This window comes from Anomaloglossus baeobatrachus, chromosome 1, assembly GCF_048569485.1.
Source record: "Anomaloglossus baeobatrachus isolate aAnoBae1 chromosome 1, aAnoBae1.hap1, whole genome shotgun sequence".
Lineage (NCBI taxonomy): Eukaryota > Metazoa > Chordata > Amphibia > Anura > Aromobatidae > Anomaloglossus > Anomaloglossus baeobatrachus.
In genome coordinates this window covers 718,080,263-718,095,138 of record NC_134353.1, presented here as the reverse complement: position 1 = coordinate 718,095,138, position 14,876 = coordinate 718,080,263, and the positions used below count along the sequence as shown (strand labels likewise).

The window sequence follows — 14,876 nt, the reverse complement described above, 5'->3', positions numbered from 1 at the left end:
TTGTGCTTTGTGTTTTTTCTTAAGCATTTCCAAAATCTTCCATTTCTTTGCCATATTTTAGCAGTACACAGCTACAGATCAAATACAGTCCTTACGCTCAGCCCACACTGTCAGGATGTATGGAACCGATAGTGTGCACAATCAGGATGACTGCCAAGGCATCCCTCCACTAGAATGACCACTTTAAAAAAAATATACACTTCATGGTGTACATTTCTGTGCAGTTTCCCTCTGTATAGGAAGGCAGAGTCTGCTGCATATTCCTATACAGTTAAATAAATAGTTTTCCGCTTGTGGAGAGACGATGCTGCTCCTGATGACTGACAGTACAGCCTGGTGGCATGGTTGAGCCACTGGCCAGTACTGTGCGATTTTTCATGCTACAAACAGAGACAGCTGTAACTTTGCAGAATCGGAGGAACGCAGATAGTCAGATCTGTAGATCCAGCCAAGTTCAGGGCAGTGCATACAAGCTCTAGTGGAGAGATCCTGTAAGCATTCCACGAGACTGGCCACCACTGTTAGACTGCAGGGGGTGGCCGGTAACCTAGAACAAAGAGTATATATAGAATTAAAATAACTAATTTCTTGAGAATGGAAAGGATTTTTAATAAGAGATAAGTTGCAAATTGCTTGTAAGACAAGTAACTTTGCAATTTTAGCCATTTAAGAAAATGAATCTACCCCTTAACTAATTTGTATAGGGAAATTGCATTATCAATATGGATAACATAGTGCATGTTGGAAACATTACCCCCTTTTTCACTTCCAGGTTGTAGCAGTGAGGTTCATAAAGATAATTTCCAGAATCCTATTACCGACTGGAAAATATGTCATATTGGTAATAGATTGCATATTTCCATGCATGTAACCATTACAGTAGATCAGATAAAAGATTGTGAACCTTTACAGAGCACTCTCTGACCCGTGACAACTCCTTCTTTTGGACAGAACGCAGGATTCCCTGAAGGGAGGACATTTTGTCAGTGTTCTTCACGTCTTGATGCAATTACAGAGGATCTGTAACCATCCAGATTTGGTGGATCCCCGATCCGGACAGTCCTCCTTTGCATTTGAGCCTCTAAGATATGAGACTTCATCACTTGTATTACGAGCATTAGAATATGATCCCTGGAAGGTGAGATCCATTTTACCCTTGACATGTAAATAAAATGTAGAACTGCCGTTTTCCAAAAGGTTCCATCCTGCTTATATACTCCCATCCTGCTATATACCCCCATCCTTCTATATACCCCCATCCTGCTCATATACTCCCATCCTGCTCATATACCCCCATCCTGCTCATATAATCCCATCCTGCTCATATACCCCCATCCTGCTCATATACCCCATCCTGCTCATAATATACCCCCATCCTGCTCATAATATACCCCCATCCTACTATATGCCCTCATCCTGCTATACACAACCATCCTGCTATATACTCCCATTCTGGTATACGGCCCGCATCCTGTGGCACATAAAAAAAATAAACATTCATACTCCCCTTACCTCACTCCCTGCAGCATCGCTCCTCCTCCCGTCTGTGCCAGCAGCAGCGCCGCAGTGTGGAGTCGGCCACGATCCCTGCAGCACCGCAATGTCCTCCTGTCTGTGTTGGCTGCATGTGGACTTGTGCGCACAGTGATGACATCATCGCTGTGCACACCGCTAGTCTCCACACAGCCGCTGCCGTCACAGACAGGAGGACATCGCGGTGCTGCAGGGATCGTGGCCGGTGAGTATACTGATTCACTGTACCCCGCGCTGATGATAATGCGCGGGGGGCAGTGAATACAGCCGCACATGATCACTCCAGGCTGTAGTTGCCAGGGGTGATCATGCGGGCAGGCTGTTTAATATGCGCACATTCCCTGCCCACCTGTCAGCGCCGGCTTCAGCGCTGAGAGATGATGGGTGGGATGATGGGCGTGCATATTAAGTGAGTGGGTCCATGTGGTCACGGCAGGCTGCTACAGCCTGCTTGTGCTGCCGATGACCCGCTCCACCGCAGCACCCTCATTCCCCGCAGCCCTACATTCAGACTAAAAGACGCACCCCCCACTTTCCCCCAACATTTGAGGGGAAAAAAGTGCGTCTTACAGTCCGAAAAATACGGTAATTAAAATAATTTTTTGTACTATGCAGCAGGGATTGGGGACTTATATACAACTTACGTCAATACTGTAAAATAGGCCTAAAGGTGGTTGCTGTACTTTACATTGGGAAAACATGGGGACAGATTTGCTTTAACATTGAAATTGCAACACTAAAGGCCCTGTCACACACAGGGATAAATCTTTGGCAGATCTGTGGTTGCAGTGAAATCATGGACATATTGTTCCATTTGTACACAGCCACAAACCTGGCACTAATTGTCCACAATTTCACTGCAACCACAGATCTGCTGCAGATTTATCTCTGTGTGTAAAGTGGCCTTAAGAAGAAAACACCATTGAATTATGAACCTTAAGCTGAACCTTACGTTGATTTGGTGGTGGAACCAGTTGGACAACCTTTTCTACAAAGTGTGCCATTAGCTGTTTTTCAATGTCACAACACTAGGCCCATGTTCCTTTCCATTCCTGTGGTCAAAACACACTACTGTGGCCTGTAGCTTCTCTGGACATTTCTCGCATTGAGCCCATGTGGAACGTCATTGGTCTGCAATTGCAAATGTTGCTGCCAGCAGCGGATCTTGATGATTTGTTTGCCCAAATGCATTCATTGTGGTAGAACATTCCTCACACAACCATTAATTGACTCACTGCTACCATGCCAAGGTGTGTAAGTGCATGTGTTTCTGCACTTGGCACTCATACTCAATATTGAGTAATTTGAAATGTTCTTTCCTTTATTGCTTGCATATCATTAACATATCTATCGATCCTGTGATTTAAATTCAACTTTTATATACTTATATATGTAGACTTTAACGTTTCTTCCTGGGGGCTTGTGTTTTTATTTGCGGGAAGACTCCATGTTTTCATTGGTAGTTTTTAGGGTATATATGAGTTTTATGTGTTTTTAGGAAGTAAGGATAAACAAAAAGCTATTCTGGCATTGTTTTTATTTTTTTTATGCCATTCATCATGCATTTAGTTTTTTTGTACAGATGTCATGATTGCCGGTGCAAATATATAAATATCACAATAATGTGAACATAGAACAGCTCAATATGTAAGGGATTAGCAAAGCTTTACCATGTGCCACTATAACCAGTGAAAAGGCTTTGACTATAGCCCGCTCCTAGTGGAGCCACCCACTCACACCAATCTCTGGTGATCAGGGTGTTCACTTTGAAATGTTGGATAGTTGGCATTTTTTTTGTTGTCGTTGGATAGTTGTTGTTTGTTTGAGGTTGTTCAGCATATTACAGTAGGTCCTGCAATGCCAGTGTAAGAGGCAGAGTGTCCGTGTCCTTGCTACCTTTATTTCCGTTTCTTATCCTTTGCACCACCCAGTTTGATTTTTTTAATCATATTTTTCGTTGTTGAGGATTCAGTTGTAGATCCACCCAAATTTTCCACTTGTTCTGGTGTATTCCCTCTTTCTGCTGTCGTGGTATACCAGCTTCCTCTCTGACAGTGACTATTTTCACCTCTCCATTAAACAGCAGACAGATCTCTCTGTGTTTGACCTTCTGGGACTCGAAAATAAAATGACCAACTATGAGGCCCAGATGCTGCCTGTCCTAAAGGTGACTAGAAGACTAATGGAGGAAATCTACAACTCTCCTGACGCTCCACCCCAACCCAACCAAGTGAAAATTAAACCAAACAGGTATTTTACTGTCTTAATTTTTGATACCCAAGTTGAAGCTCAATCATTTAGTTTTGTGACAATCCTTCTTGGATGATAAACATTGTAGTAAAATGAAAGTAAAACACAAAGAAGGACATTATGTAAAAAGAAAGTTCTAAGAAAGGTAAAAAGGTATGAGATACAGAGTATTGTGCAATTGGCTTAGCTAAGCAACACTGAATGGAAAAGTATATTACTTTGTGACGCAAGTATCATTTTAATGTTGCACCGCACAGGTTGTTTCAACCAGTTCTCTATGGCCAGAAGCCAGAGGGGAGAACTGTGGTTTTTTCCAATACTCCAGCCTCTCGTCTAGTGACCACTACTACTGCCACAGTGACCCAGCAGGGCCCGGCACGAGGACGATCCCCAATCACAGCTGCCTCTACCATTCAAGGTATGAAAAGTCATGGCTTATAAATGTAAGAGCGCTGAAATAGTATAATAAAATGATATAAGCTTGTTATCATAATCATACTGACTTGGACAATTATGTTGCCTTTTCACTCAAAACTTTAACTTGTCCCACAAAAATTAAGCCCTCATGCAACAGGAAAATAAAAAAGTTATAGCTCTTGGAAAAAGAGGAGGAAAAAAAGAAAATGCAAAAATAAGAATGGGCTGCGTCCCTATGGGATATAGGTGTTGGCCAGTTTCATTTAATGGAGAAGAAGACAATTGGAATAGGCAGGCATTAGTTACTTATTTTAACCCCCTGTCATTCCAGCGCTGCCCACCCAATATTCCTTCCTTAGGCTACATGCGCACGCTGCGATTTTTGTCGCGTTTTTGCTGCATTTTTTCATGCAGTTTTGTTGTCAGAACTTTCTGATATCTGACTTCCCAGCAAAGTCTATGAGAAGTCAGATTTGCTATGCGCACATTGCAGTTTATTTGTCAGCGTTTTTTTTGTCAAAAGTTTGTGACAAAAAAGATGCAGCATGTTCATTCTTTCTTGCGTTTTTGTCAGCATTTGTCACCCATTGAAATCAATGAAAGCATCAAAAATGCAAGGAAAAAATGCATGCTATCAAATTGGTGCATTTGGCATGCATTTTGCATGAATTTTACCTGCGGTTTTGTCAACAAAAACGCAGCTCACCAACTTAGTTCCAGAATGAAAAAATCAATGCTGGAGTGATTTTGACATGCCGGTGTCCGTGTGTCGTGTCCGTGTGTCGGTGCCTGTGTCAGTGTCGTGCCCGTGTCAGTGTTGGTGCCTGTGTCAGTGTTGGCGCCTGTGTCAGTGTCGGTGCTGTGTCAGTGTGGTGCCTGTGCCCGTGTCCGTGAGTGTCGGTGCCGTATCAGTGTCGGTGCCCATGTCGGTGTCAGTGTCTCTGTCTCTCTTGCGCTCTCTCTCGTTCTCCCCAAGCACTACATACTCACCGATCACCGGCTGTCATATTGCTTCTCCGCCTCTCATCTTATTCCCGACCCGCTCATTAGTCTCATACATATTGACTCCTCCCCCCGTCTGTGATTGGTTGCAGTCAGACGAGCCCCCATGCTGAGTGACAGCTGTGTGACTGCAACCAATCACATCCGCCGGTGGGCGTGTCTAAATTGTACCGCACTGAAGAGAGTCGCTCTATCAGCAGTGGAGGACTCGAGCTGTCACAGCAAACACCTGAGTCACGGCACCGGTGATTATACGGCTCACTTCAGTCACTCTGGTGGTTTGCTGTGACAGCTGGAGGACTTCAGCTGTGGAGCGACAGGCTCCACAGCTGGAGTCCTACAGCTGTCACAGCAAACCACCCGAGTGACTGAAGTGAGGAGCGCGATCGGCGGTGCCGTCTCTCAGGTGTTTGCTGCGACAGCTCGAGTCCTCCACCCGTGAGGCACATCAGGCCGCAACTGAAGTGAGCCGCAGCTGGAGGACTCTTGTGAGTGAAGGCATCGCCGATCGCGCGGCTCACTTCAGTAGCGGCCTGAACCGCAGTAAACCCTTCCATGACGTCATTGCTGCGACACACGCCGTACAGCAGGACCCGTAGCTGTGACGTCAGGAGTTCACCCCAGTTCATTCTGGTTGCTGCGGCTCTGTCCACACTCACAGCTGGCAGCCATGCTGTATGACCGCTGGCTGTGACAGGACAGGGATGTAGCAGAGCTGGAAGCGTCGTGGGACCTCGTGTGAATTACTTCGGACCTGGAGGGGTGTTTTGGGGGTTAATAAACTAGTGAAAGAGGGTGGCTTTTTATTTTATTTCAAATAAAGGATTTTTTTGGCTGTTTGTGGTTATTTACTTTCACTTACAGATTAGTGATGTGGGGTGTCTCATAGACGCATGATGATATCACTAACCTAGGGCTTAGTGGCAGCTATGGGCTGCTGCCATTAACTCCTTATTACCCGAATTGCCACCGCACCAGGGCAACGGGAAGAGTCGGGTCCAGCGCTAGAATTGGCGCATCTTATGGATGCGCCACTTCTGGGGCGGCTGTGGGCTGCTATTGTTAGGTTGGAAAGGGCCAAATAACGATGGCTCTTCCCACCCTAATGATATCAGCCCCCAGTTGTCTGCTGCACCTTGGCTGGCATTAGAAAAATTAAGGGATACCACGTCATTTTTTTTTTAGTAAATCAAATAATTAAAAAAAAGTGTGGGATCCCCTCTATTTTTCATAACCAGCCAAGTTCCAGCAGAGAGCTGAGGATTGCCGCCTATAGCTGCTGCTGTTCCTGTGCTGGATATGAAAAATGGGGGGGACTCCATGTTATTTTTTTTACCCCAAAAAACTGAAAAAAAAAGCTAACCAAGCTGGCTATCCCTCTAGCAAGCTATTCTATTATTTCTTTCTATGTATTCTCTCTGTTCTTTCTTATTATCTAATCTATATGTTCTTATTATCTATCTATCTATCTATCTATCCATTTAGCTATTCTTTCTATTTTTTTCTATTATCTATTCTAGCTATCTATCCATTATCCTTTCCTATCATATTTTGTTTCTCCTTTTAAAAAACGCAATGACAAAAACGCACCAAAAACGCATCAAAAACGCACCTACATTACAAGCGTTTTTTGGGACATTTCCAGGCTCTCTCTGACAAGGTGCAATTTTGGTTGCAGTTTGGGTGCAGAAAAAACAGCAGCGTGCGCATGTAGCCTTACACTGCTGGTGTCCTATCTCCACCTGACAGCAGCAGTCAGTCAGTAGTGATGTCATGGTAGACAGCGAGGCCCGGTGAATAACTGCATCGGTCACGTGTTGTAGATGGGACATCATTGCTACAGTCCTGTAAGAAAAGACAATGAAATGACTGCCGATCCATAAACGTTTACCATTTGGTAACGTGCCGCCAGTAGGTCCATGTGAATGGACCCTTAACTGTATCAGTTTTAGTGTCTCCAGGGCTTTAAGGCCTTGTGCCCACAGGGCGTTTTTAGGCCCTGTGCCCACAGGGCGTTTTTACAGCGTTTTTTCTAGCGTTTTTCATTGCTTTTTTTAATCAATAAAAGCAAGGAAAAAGCATCCCAGCAAAGTCTATGAGAATCAGGACTTGCTGTGCCCACGTTGCTTCTTTCTTTGTCGCTCCTAATTGGGAGACCCAGACAATTGGGTGTATAGCTACTGCCTCCGGAGGCCACACAAAGTATTACACTAAAAAGTGTAAGGCCCCTCCCCTTCTGGCTATACAGCCCCCCGTGGGATCACGGGCTCCTCAGTTTTATGCTTTGTGCGAAGGAGGTCAGACATCCACGCATAGCTCCACTGTTTAGTCAGCAGCAGCTGCTGACTATGTCGGATGGAAGAAAAGAGGGCCCATACTAGGGCCCCCTCATGCTCCCTTCTCACCCCACTTTCTGTCGGCGGTGCTTGTTAAGGTTGAGGTACCCATTGCGGGTACGGAGGCTGGAGCCCACATGCTGATTCCTTCCCCATCCCCATTATGGCTCTGGGTGAAGTGGGACTTTACCGGTCTCCAGGCACTGAGACCGTGCTCCTTCCACAGCCCCCGGAGAATCGGCTGGATATGGAGCTGAGTATCGTCAGGGACAGGGCCCTGCTTCGTTAAGGTACTCTGTGTCCCCGGGCATACCGCGCGCACACCGCAGCATGCTGGGCGTGTTAGTGCGCCGGGGACATCAGCGCTGCTGCGCTTGTGCCATTCCTCACTACAGCGCTGCTGAGTGAGTAGACTTAGTACGAACGGCCGCGCCGGCCGCTGGGGTCAGTTTTCACTGCGACGCGGCTGGGACTTGTGGTGCGCCGGGGACTTCCGCGCTAGCCGTGCATGTATGACGGCCGCGCTTATTACTACAGTCCCCGGCTTTTGCGGCCTAGTTCGTTTCGTTCCCGCCCCCAGACCTGCCAGTCAGGGGGAGGGCGGGACGCTGTACACACCATCAGCGCTGAGGGCTGGAGTCTGCTTTACATACTCCAGCCCTCACACTGGGCACAGTGGGACGCCAGTTTCCCGCACTTTGTTTGTGGCACGCCCACGGTCCGCCCCTCCTCACAGGACGCCGGCAGCCATTCCTGTCTGCACGCTGAGCTGGAGAGGGGAGACTGGGAGACCCAGACACGGGATTCTGCGACCTCACACCCGCTTTTCAGCGGGCGGTAAGCAGCCCTCAAGGGCTCACCCCCACTTGTGCCGAAGTGTACTTTGTATTTTTGTGCTTGCATGCTATACATTACACTGTACGGTCGCTGGTGACTCTCTGATATATACCCTCCTAGGTTACTCAAGGCAGACAACAGCATGTCGTCCGCAAAAAGCAAACGTGCCAAGGCACAGACTTTATATGCTGCTCTACCGGCAGGTTCCACTGACCCCCATTGTGTGCAGTGCTCGGCCCCTGTGGCACTTGCTCAGCCGGGGCCGCTGCTAGAGGTGACCCAGGGAGAACCACCTGTGAATCCTGTCCAGGTGACAGGGACGGAGTTTGCAGCTTTTGCTGACAGATTGTCTATGACTATGTCTAAAATTCTTGAAACATTGCAGTCTAGACCAGTAACTCAGACCATGGGCACTGTTGAATCATTGCTCCCTGGTCCCCCTCAGCTGGAACACTCCCGAGCTCAGGAGGTGTCGCATGCACCCCAGGGTGACGACTCTGACTCGGACGACAGTCCCAGACGGCCTAAGCGGGCTCGCTATGAGCGGCCCTCAACTTCATCACACTGGTCAGGGTCCCAGCTGGACGACTCTCTGTGTGATGAGGCGGATGTGGCTGATCAGGATTCTGATCCTGGGACCGTTCTCAATCTGGATACACCTGATGGTGACGCCATAGTGAATGATCTTATAGCGTCCATCAATAGAATGTTAGATATTTCTCCACCAGCTCCTCCTGCGGAGGAGTCAGCCTCACAGCAGGAGAAATTTCATTTCAGGTATCCCAAGCGTAAATTGAGCACTTTTCTGGACCACTCTGACTTTAGAGACGCTATCCAGAAACACCACGCTTATCCAGATAAGCGTTTCTCCAAACGGCTTAAAGATACACGATATCCTTTTCCCCCTGAAGTGGTCAAGGGCTGGACCCAGTGTCCCAAGGTGGACCCTCCAATCTCCAGGCTTGCAGCTAGATCCTTAGTTGCAGTGGAAGATGGGGCGGCACTTAAAGATGCCACTGACAGACAGATGGAGCTCTGGTTGAAATCCATCTATGAAGCTATTGGAGCGTCGTTGGCGCCAGCATTCGCAGCCGTATGGGCACTCCAAGCTATTTCAGCTGGGCTTACACAGGTCGACACGGTCACACGTACATCTGCTCCGCAGGTGGCGCCCTTGACCTCTCAAATGTCTGCATTCGCGTCTTACGCGATTAATGCTGTCCTAGACTCTACGAGCCGTACGGCAGTGGCGTCTGCCAACTCCGTGGTTTTACGTAGAGCCTTGTGGTTGAGAGAATGGAAGGCAGATTCTGCTTCCAAGAAGTGCTTAACCAGTTTGCCTTTTTGTCGTGACCGACTGTTTGGTGAGCGTTTGGATGAAATCATTAAACACTCCAAGGGTAAGGATTCATCCTTACCTCAACCCAGACAAAACAAACCCCAACAGAGGAGGGGACAGTCTGGTTTTCGGTCCTTTCGAGGCTCAGGCAGGTCCCAATTCTCCTCGTCCAAAAGGACTCAAAAGGATCAGAGGGGCTCAGATTCTTGGCGGACTCAATCACGACCAAAAAAGACAGCCGGAAGAACCGTTACCAAGACGGCTTCCTCATGACTTTCAGCCTCCTCTCTCCGCATCCTCGGTCGGTGGCAGGCTCTCCCGCTTTGGCGACATTTGGCTGTCACAGGTCAAAGACCGTTGGGTGAGAGACATTCTGTCTCACGGGTACAGGATAGAGTTCAGTTCTCGTCCTCCAACTCGCTTCTTCAGAACTTCTCCACCTCCCGACCGAGCAGATGCTCTTCTGCAAGCGGTGTCCGCCCTAAAGGCGGAAGGAGTGGTGACTCCCGTTCCTCTTCAGGAACAAGGTCGCGGTTTTTACTCCAATTTGTTTGTGGTGCCAAAGAAGGACGGGTCGTTCCGTCCCGTCCTGGATCTAAAGCTGCTCAACAAACACGTGAAAACCAGGCGGTTCCGGATGGAATCCCTCCGCTCCGTCATCGCCTCAATGTCTCAAGGAGATTTCCTAGCATCAATAGACATCAAGGATGCTTATCTCCACGTGCCGATTGCGCCAGAGCATCAGCGTTTTCTACGCTTCGTTGTAGGAAGCGAACACCTGCAGTTCGTAGCTCTACCTTTCGGGCTGGCGACAGCCCCTCGGGTCTTTACCAAGGTTATGGCAGCAGTAGTGGCACTCCTGCACTCGCAAGGTCACTCTGTGATTCCGTATTTGGACGATCTACTTATCAAGGCACCCTCTCAAGAGGCATGCCAGCACAGCCTGAACGTGGCACTGAAGACTCTCCAGGGTTTCGGGTGGATTATCAACTTTTCAAAGTCAAATCTAACCCCGACCCAATCACTAACATATCTTGGCATGGAGTTTCATACTCTCTCAGCGATAGTGAAACTTCCACTGGACAAACAGTGTTCACTACAGACAGGGGTGCAATCTCTCCTTCAGGGCCAGTCGCACCCCTTGAGGCGCCTCATGCACTTCCTAGGGAAGATGGTAGCAGCAATGGAAGCAGTTCCTTTCGCGCAGTTTCATCTGCGTCCACTTCAATGGGACATTCTCCGCCAATGGGACGGGAAGTCGACATCCCTCGACAGGGATGTCTCCCTCTCTCAGACAGCCAAGGACTCTCTCCGGTGGTGGCTTCTTCCCACCTCATTGTCGAAAGGAAAGTCGTTCCTACCCCCATCCTGGGCGGTGGTCACGACAGACGCGAGCCTGTCAGGGTGGGGAGCAGTGTTTCTCCACCACAGGGCTCACGGTACGTGGACTCGGAAAGAGTCCACCCTTCAAATCAATGTTCTGGAAATCAGAGCAGTCTATCTTGCCCTACAAGCCTTCCAGCAGTGGCTAGCAGGCAAGCAGATCCGAATTCAGTCGGACAACTCCACAGCGGTGGCATACATCAACCACCAAGGGGGAACACGCAGTCGGCAGGCCTTCCAGGAAGTCCGGCGGATTCTGACGTGGGTGGAAGACACGGCATCCACCATATCCGCAGTTCACATACCAGGCGTGGAAAACTGGGAAGCAGACTTTCTCAGTCGCCAGGGCATGGACGCAGGGGAATGGTCCCTTCACCCGGACGTGTTTCAGGAGATCTGTCGCCGCTGGGGGATGCCGGACGTCGACCTGATGGCGTCACGGCACAACAACAAGGTCCCGGTTTTCATGGCGCGATCCCACGATTACCGAGCTCTGGCGGCAGACGCCCTAGTTCAGGATTGGTCGCAGTTCAGGCTACCTTATGTGTTCCCACCTCTGGCGTTGTTGCCCAGGGTGCTGCGCAAGATCAGGGCCGACTGCCGCCGCGCCATCCTCGTCGCTCCAGACTGGCCAAGGAGGTCGTGGTACCCGGATCTGTGGCACCTCACGGTAGGCCAACCGTGGGCTCTGCCAGACCGTCCAGACTTGCTGTCTCAAGGGCCGTTTTTCCATCTGAATTCTCCGGCCCTGAACCTGACTGTGTGGCCATTGAGTCCTGGATCCTAGCGGCCTCAGGTTTATCTCATGAAGTGGTTGCCACCATGAGACAGGCTAGGAAACCATCCTCCGCCAAGATCTACCACAGGACGTGGAAGATATTCTTATCTTGGTGCTCTGCTCAGGGAGTTTCTCCCTGGCCATTTGCATTGCCTATTTTTCTTTCCTTCCTGCAGTCTGGGTTGGAAAAAGGTTTGTCGCTCGGCTCCCTTAAAGGTCAAGTCTCCGCGCTATCCGTATTTTTTCAGAAGCGCCTAGCGCGACTTCCTCAGGTACGCACGTTCCTGCAAGGGGTTTGTCATATCGTCCCCCCTTACAAGCGGCCGTTGGAGTCCTGGGATCTGAACAAGGTCCTAATTGCTCTCCAGAAGCCGCCTTTCGAGCCTTTGAAGGATGTTTCCCTTTCTCGTCTTTCACAGAAAGTGGCCTTTCTAGTGGCGGTCACGTCTCTTCGGAGAGTGTCCGAGCTGGCGGCGTTATCATGCAGATCTCCCTTCCTAGTATTTCACCAGGACAAGGTAGTTCTGCGTCCAATTCCAGAATTTCTTCCTAAGGTGGTATCCTCCTTTCATCTCAATCAGGATATCACTTTACCGTCTTTGTGTCCGCATCCAGTTCACCAATTTGAAAAAGGTTTGCATTTATTGGATCTGGTGAGAGCACTCAGGATCTACATTTCCCGCACGGCGCCCCTGCGCCGCTCGGATGCACTCTTTATCCTTGTCGCTGGTCAGCGTAAGGGGTCGCAAGCTTCCAAATCCACCCTGGCGCGGTGGATCAAGGAACCAATTCTTCACACCTACCGTTCTGCTGGGCTTCCGATTCCATCAGGACTGAAGGCCCATTCTACCAGAGCCGTGGGTGCGTCCTGGGCATTACGGCACCAGGCTACGGCTCAGCAGGTGTGCCAGGCGGCTACCTGGTCGAGTCTGCACACTTTTACCAAGCATTATCAGGTGCATACCTACGCTTCGGCGGATGCCAGCCTAGGTAGACAAGTCCTTCAGGCGGCGGTGGCCCACCTGTAGGAAAGGGCTGTTTGACGGCCCTATCACGAGGTATTCTTTTACCCACCCAGGGACTGCTTTTGGACGTCCCAATTGTCTGGGTCTCCCAATTAGGAGCGACAAAGAAGGGAATTTTGTTTACTTACCGTAAATTCCTTTTCTTCTAGCTCCAATTGGGAGACCCAGCACCCGCCCTGTTTTCTTAGGGATTTTGTTTTTTCGGGTGCACATGTTGTTCATGTTGAAGAGTTCAGTTCTCCGATGTTGTTCCTCGGATTGAATTTGTCTTTAAGACAGTTATTGGCTTTCCTCCTTCTTGCTTTTGCACTAAAACTGAGGAGCCCGTGATCCCACGGGGGGGTGTATAGCCAGAAGGGGAGGGGCCTTACACTTTTTAGTGTAATACTTTGTGTGGCCTCCGGAGGGAGTAGCTATACACCCAATTGTCTGGGTCTCCCAATTGGAGCTAGAAGAAAAGGAATTTACGGTAAGTAAACAAAATTCCCTTCTTTTCAGTTGCTTTTTTTCTTGCTGAAAAAAGAAGCAACATGTCAATTGTTTTAGCGTTTTTTCCTGCTTTTTTCCCCAATTGACTTCAATGGAGTCAGGGAAAAAAGCAAGAAAAAACGCATGTGTAATGCCCACGTTGCTTTATATTTTATGCGTTTGGGCGTTTTTAGGGAGAAAAGAAAGCTATGGCTATGTAGATTCCTTCATAGAAGAAAGCCACATAGCCAGCGTCGGCAGCTGTTATCTTATCTCCCATTGTTTACCGCGACACCTCTGCAGGGACCCCCGCTGACGTCACAAGGTAAAGAGTTCATCACAGCGGGGGATCTCCAGGAAATACCCTAGTAATCCTCCTGCATGAATTGTATTCACCTCCTGACATCCCCGAACTTATACAGCGAGGTGTCGCGGTAAACAATGCAGGGACCGCCGCTGATGTCACAAGGTAAAGAGTTCATCCCAGCGGGGATCTCCAGGAATGCGGGGGGCATTGCTCCGTAATCCCCCTGCATGAACTGTATTCACCTTGTGACATCCAGAACTTCTCTGCAGCGACGTGTGGCAGTAAACAATGCAGGGACCCCCGCTGACGTCACAAGGTGAATAGTTCATCCCAGCGGGGGATCTCCAGGAAAGCCCCCGGTAATTCTCCGGCATGAATTGAATTCACCTCCTGACATCACCGGACTTCCCTGCAAAGAGATGTCGCGGTAAAACACCGCAAGAATACTGAATGCCCGATGCACAGCCTATGCCACATAAATGCAGGCAACCCCCGCTGACGTCAAGGTGAACCCCAAAAAACCCCGGTGATCCTCCTGCATGAACTGTGTTCACCTTGTGCCGTGCACCAGACATTCAGTGTTCTTGCAGTGTTTTACCAACACCACTCTACAGGGAGGTCCGGGGATGTCACAAGGTGAATACAGTTCATGTAGGAGGATCACCGGGGTTTCCTGGAGATCCGCTGCTGGGATGAACTCTTCACCTTACTCACCTCTCTGCAGTCTCCTGGGTCACGTCCCATGGGCTCCAGGACCCGCCGGTAAGCAGCTGATTACGTCCATCGGTGAAAAGCCTGCCGGCTTTTTAATAAACAGATGATTAATCAGCTGATCTTCCCTGGACGTAAACGATCGGGTGATAGCATCAGCTGCTTACCAGCGGGTCCTGGAGCCCATGGGACTTTTAGACAATCAGCTGATGTGTAATCTGTTTCAGGTCCTTGAACCTGTGTCAGGTTCAAAGACCTGAATCCAATATCATCTGATCAGAAGGCAAACCGATCAGATGATGTGTCATCATCTGATCAGTTTGCCTTTCAATCAGATGATATTGGATCCGGATTGGACACCGCGGGACCCTCGACCCAGGACTACGGCGGAGGGGGGTTCTTTAGTTCAATAAAGATGGAGTCACTAATTGTGTTGTGTTTTATTTCTAATAAAAAATATTTTTCTCTGTGTTGTGTTTTTTTTATCTTT

The 14,876-nt window shown here is 48.9% G+C and overlaps 1 protein-coding gene across 15 annotated transcripts in view; it reads left to right on the top strand.

Annotated features, from left to right (window-relative positions):
- Window positions 1–14,876, top strand: part of EP400 (E1A binding protein p400) — a 293,821-nt gene that overhangs the window by 154,880 nt on the left and 124,065 nt on the right. For all 15 annotated transcript variants that reach the window (XM_075322084.1, XM_075322051.1, XM_075322044.1 and 12 more), the window contains 3 exons: window positions 952–1,138; window positions 3,617–3,783; window positions 4,041–4,201. In XM_075322084.1, coding sequence (XP_075178199.1) covers window positions 952–1,138; window positions 3,617–3,783; window positions 4,041–4,201 — 515 coding nt within the window. The remainder of the gene's footprint in view (window positions 1–951; window positions 1,139–3,616; window positions 3,784–4,040; window positions 4,202–14,876) is intronic.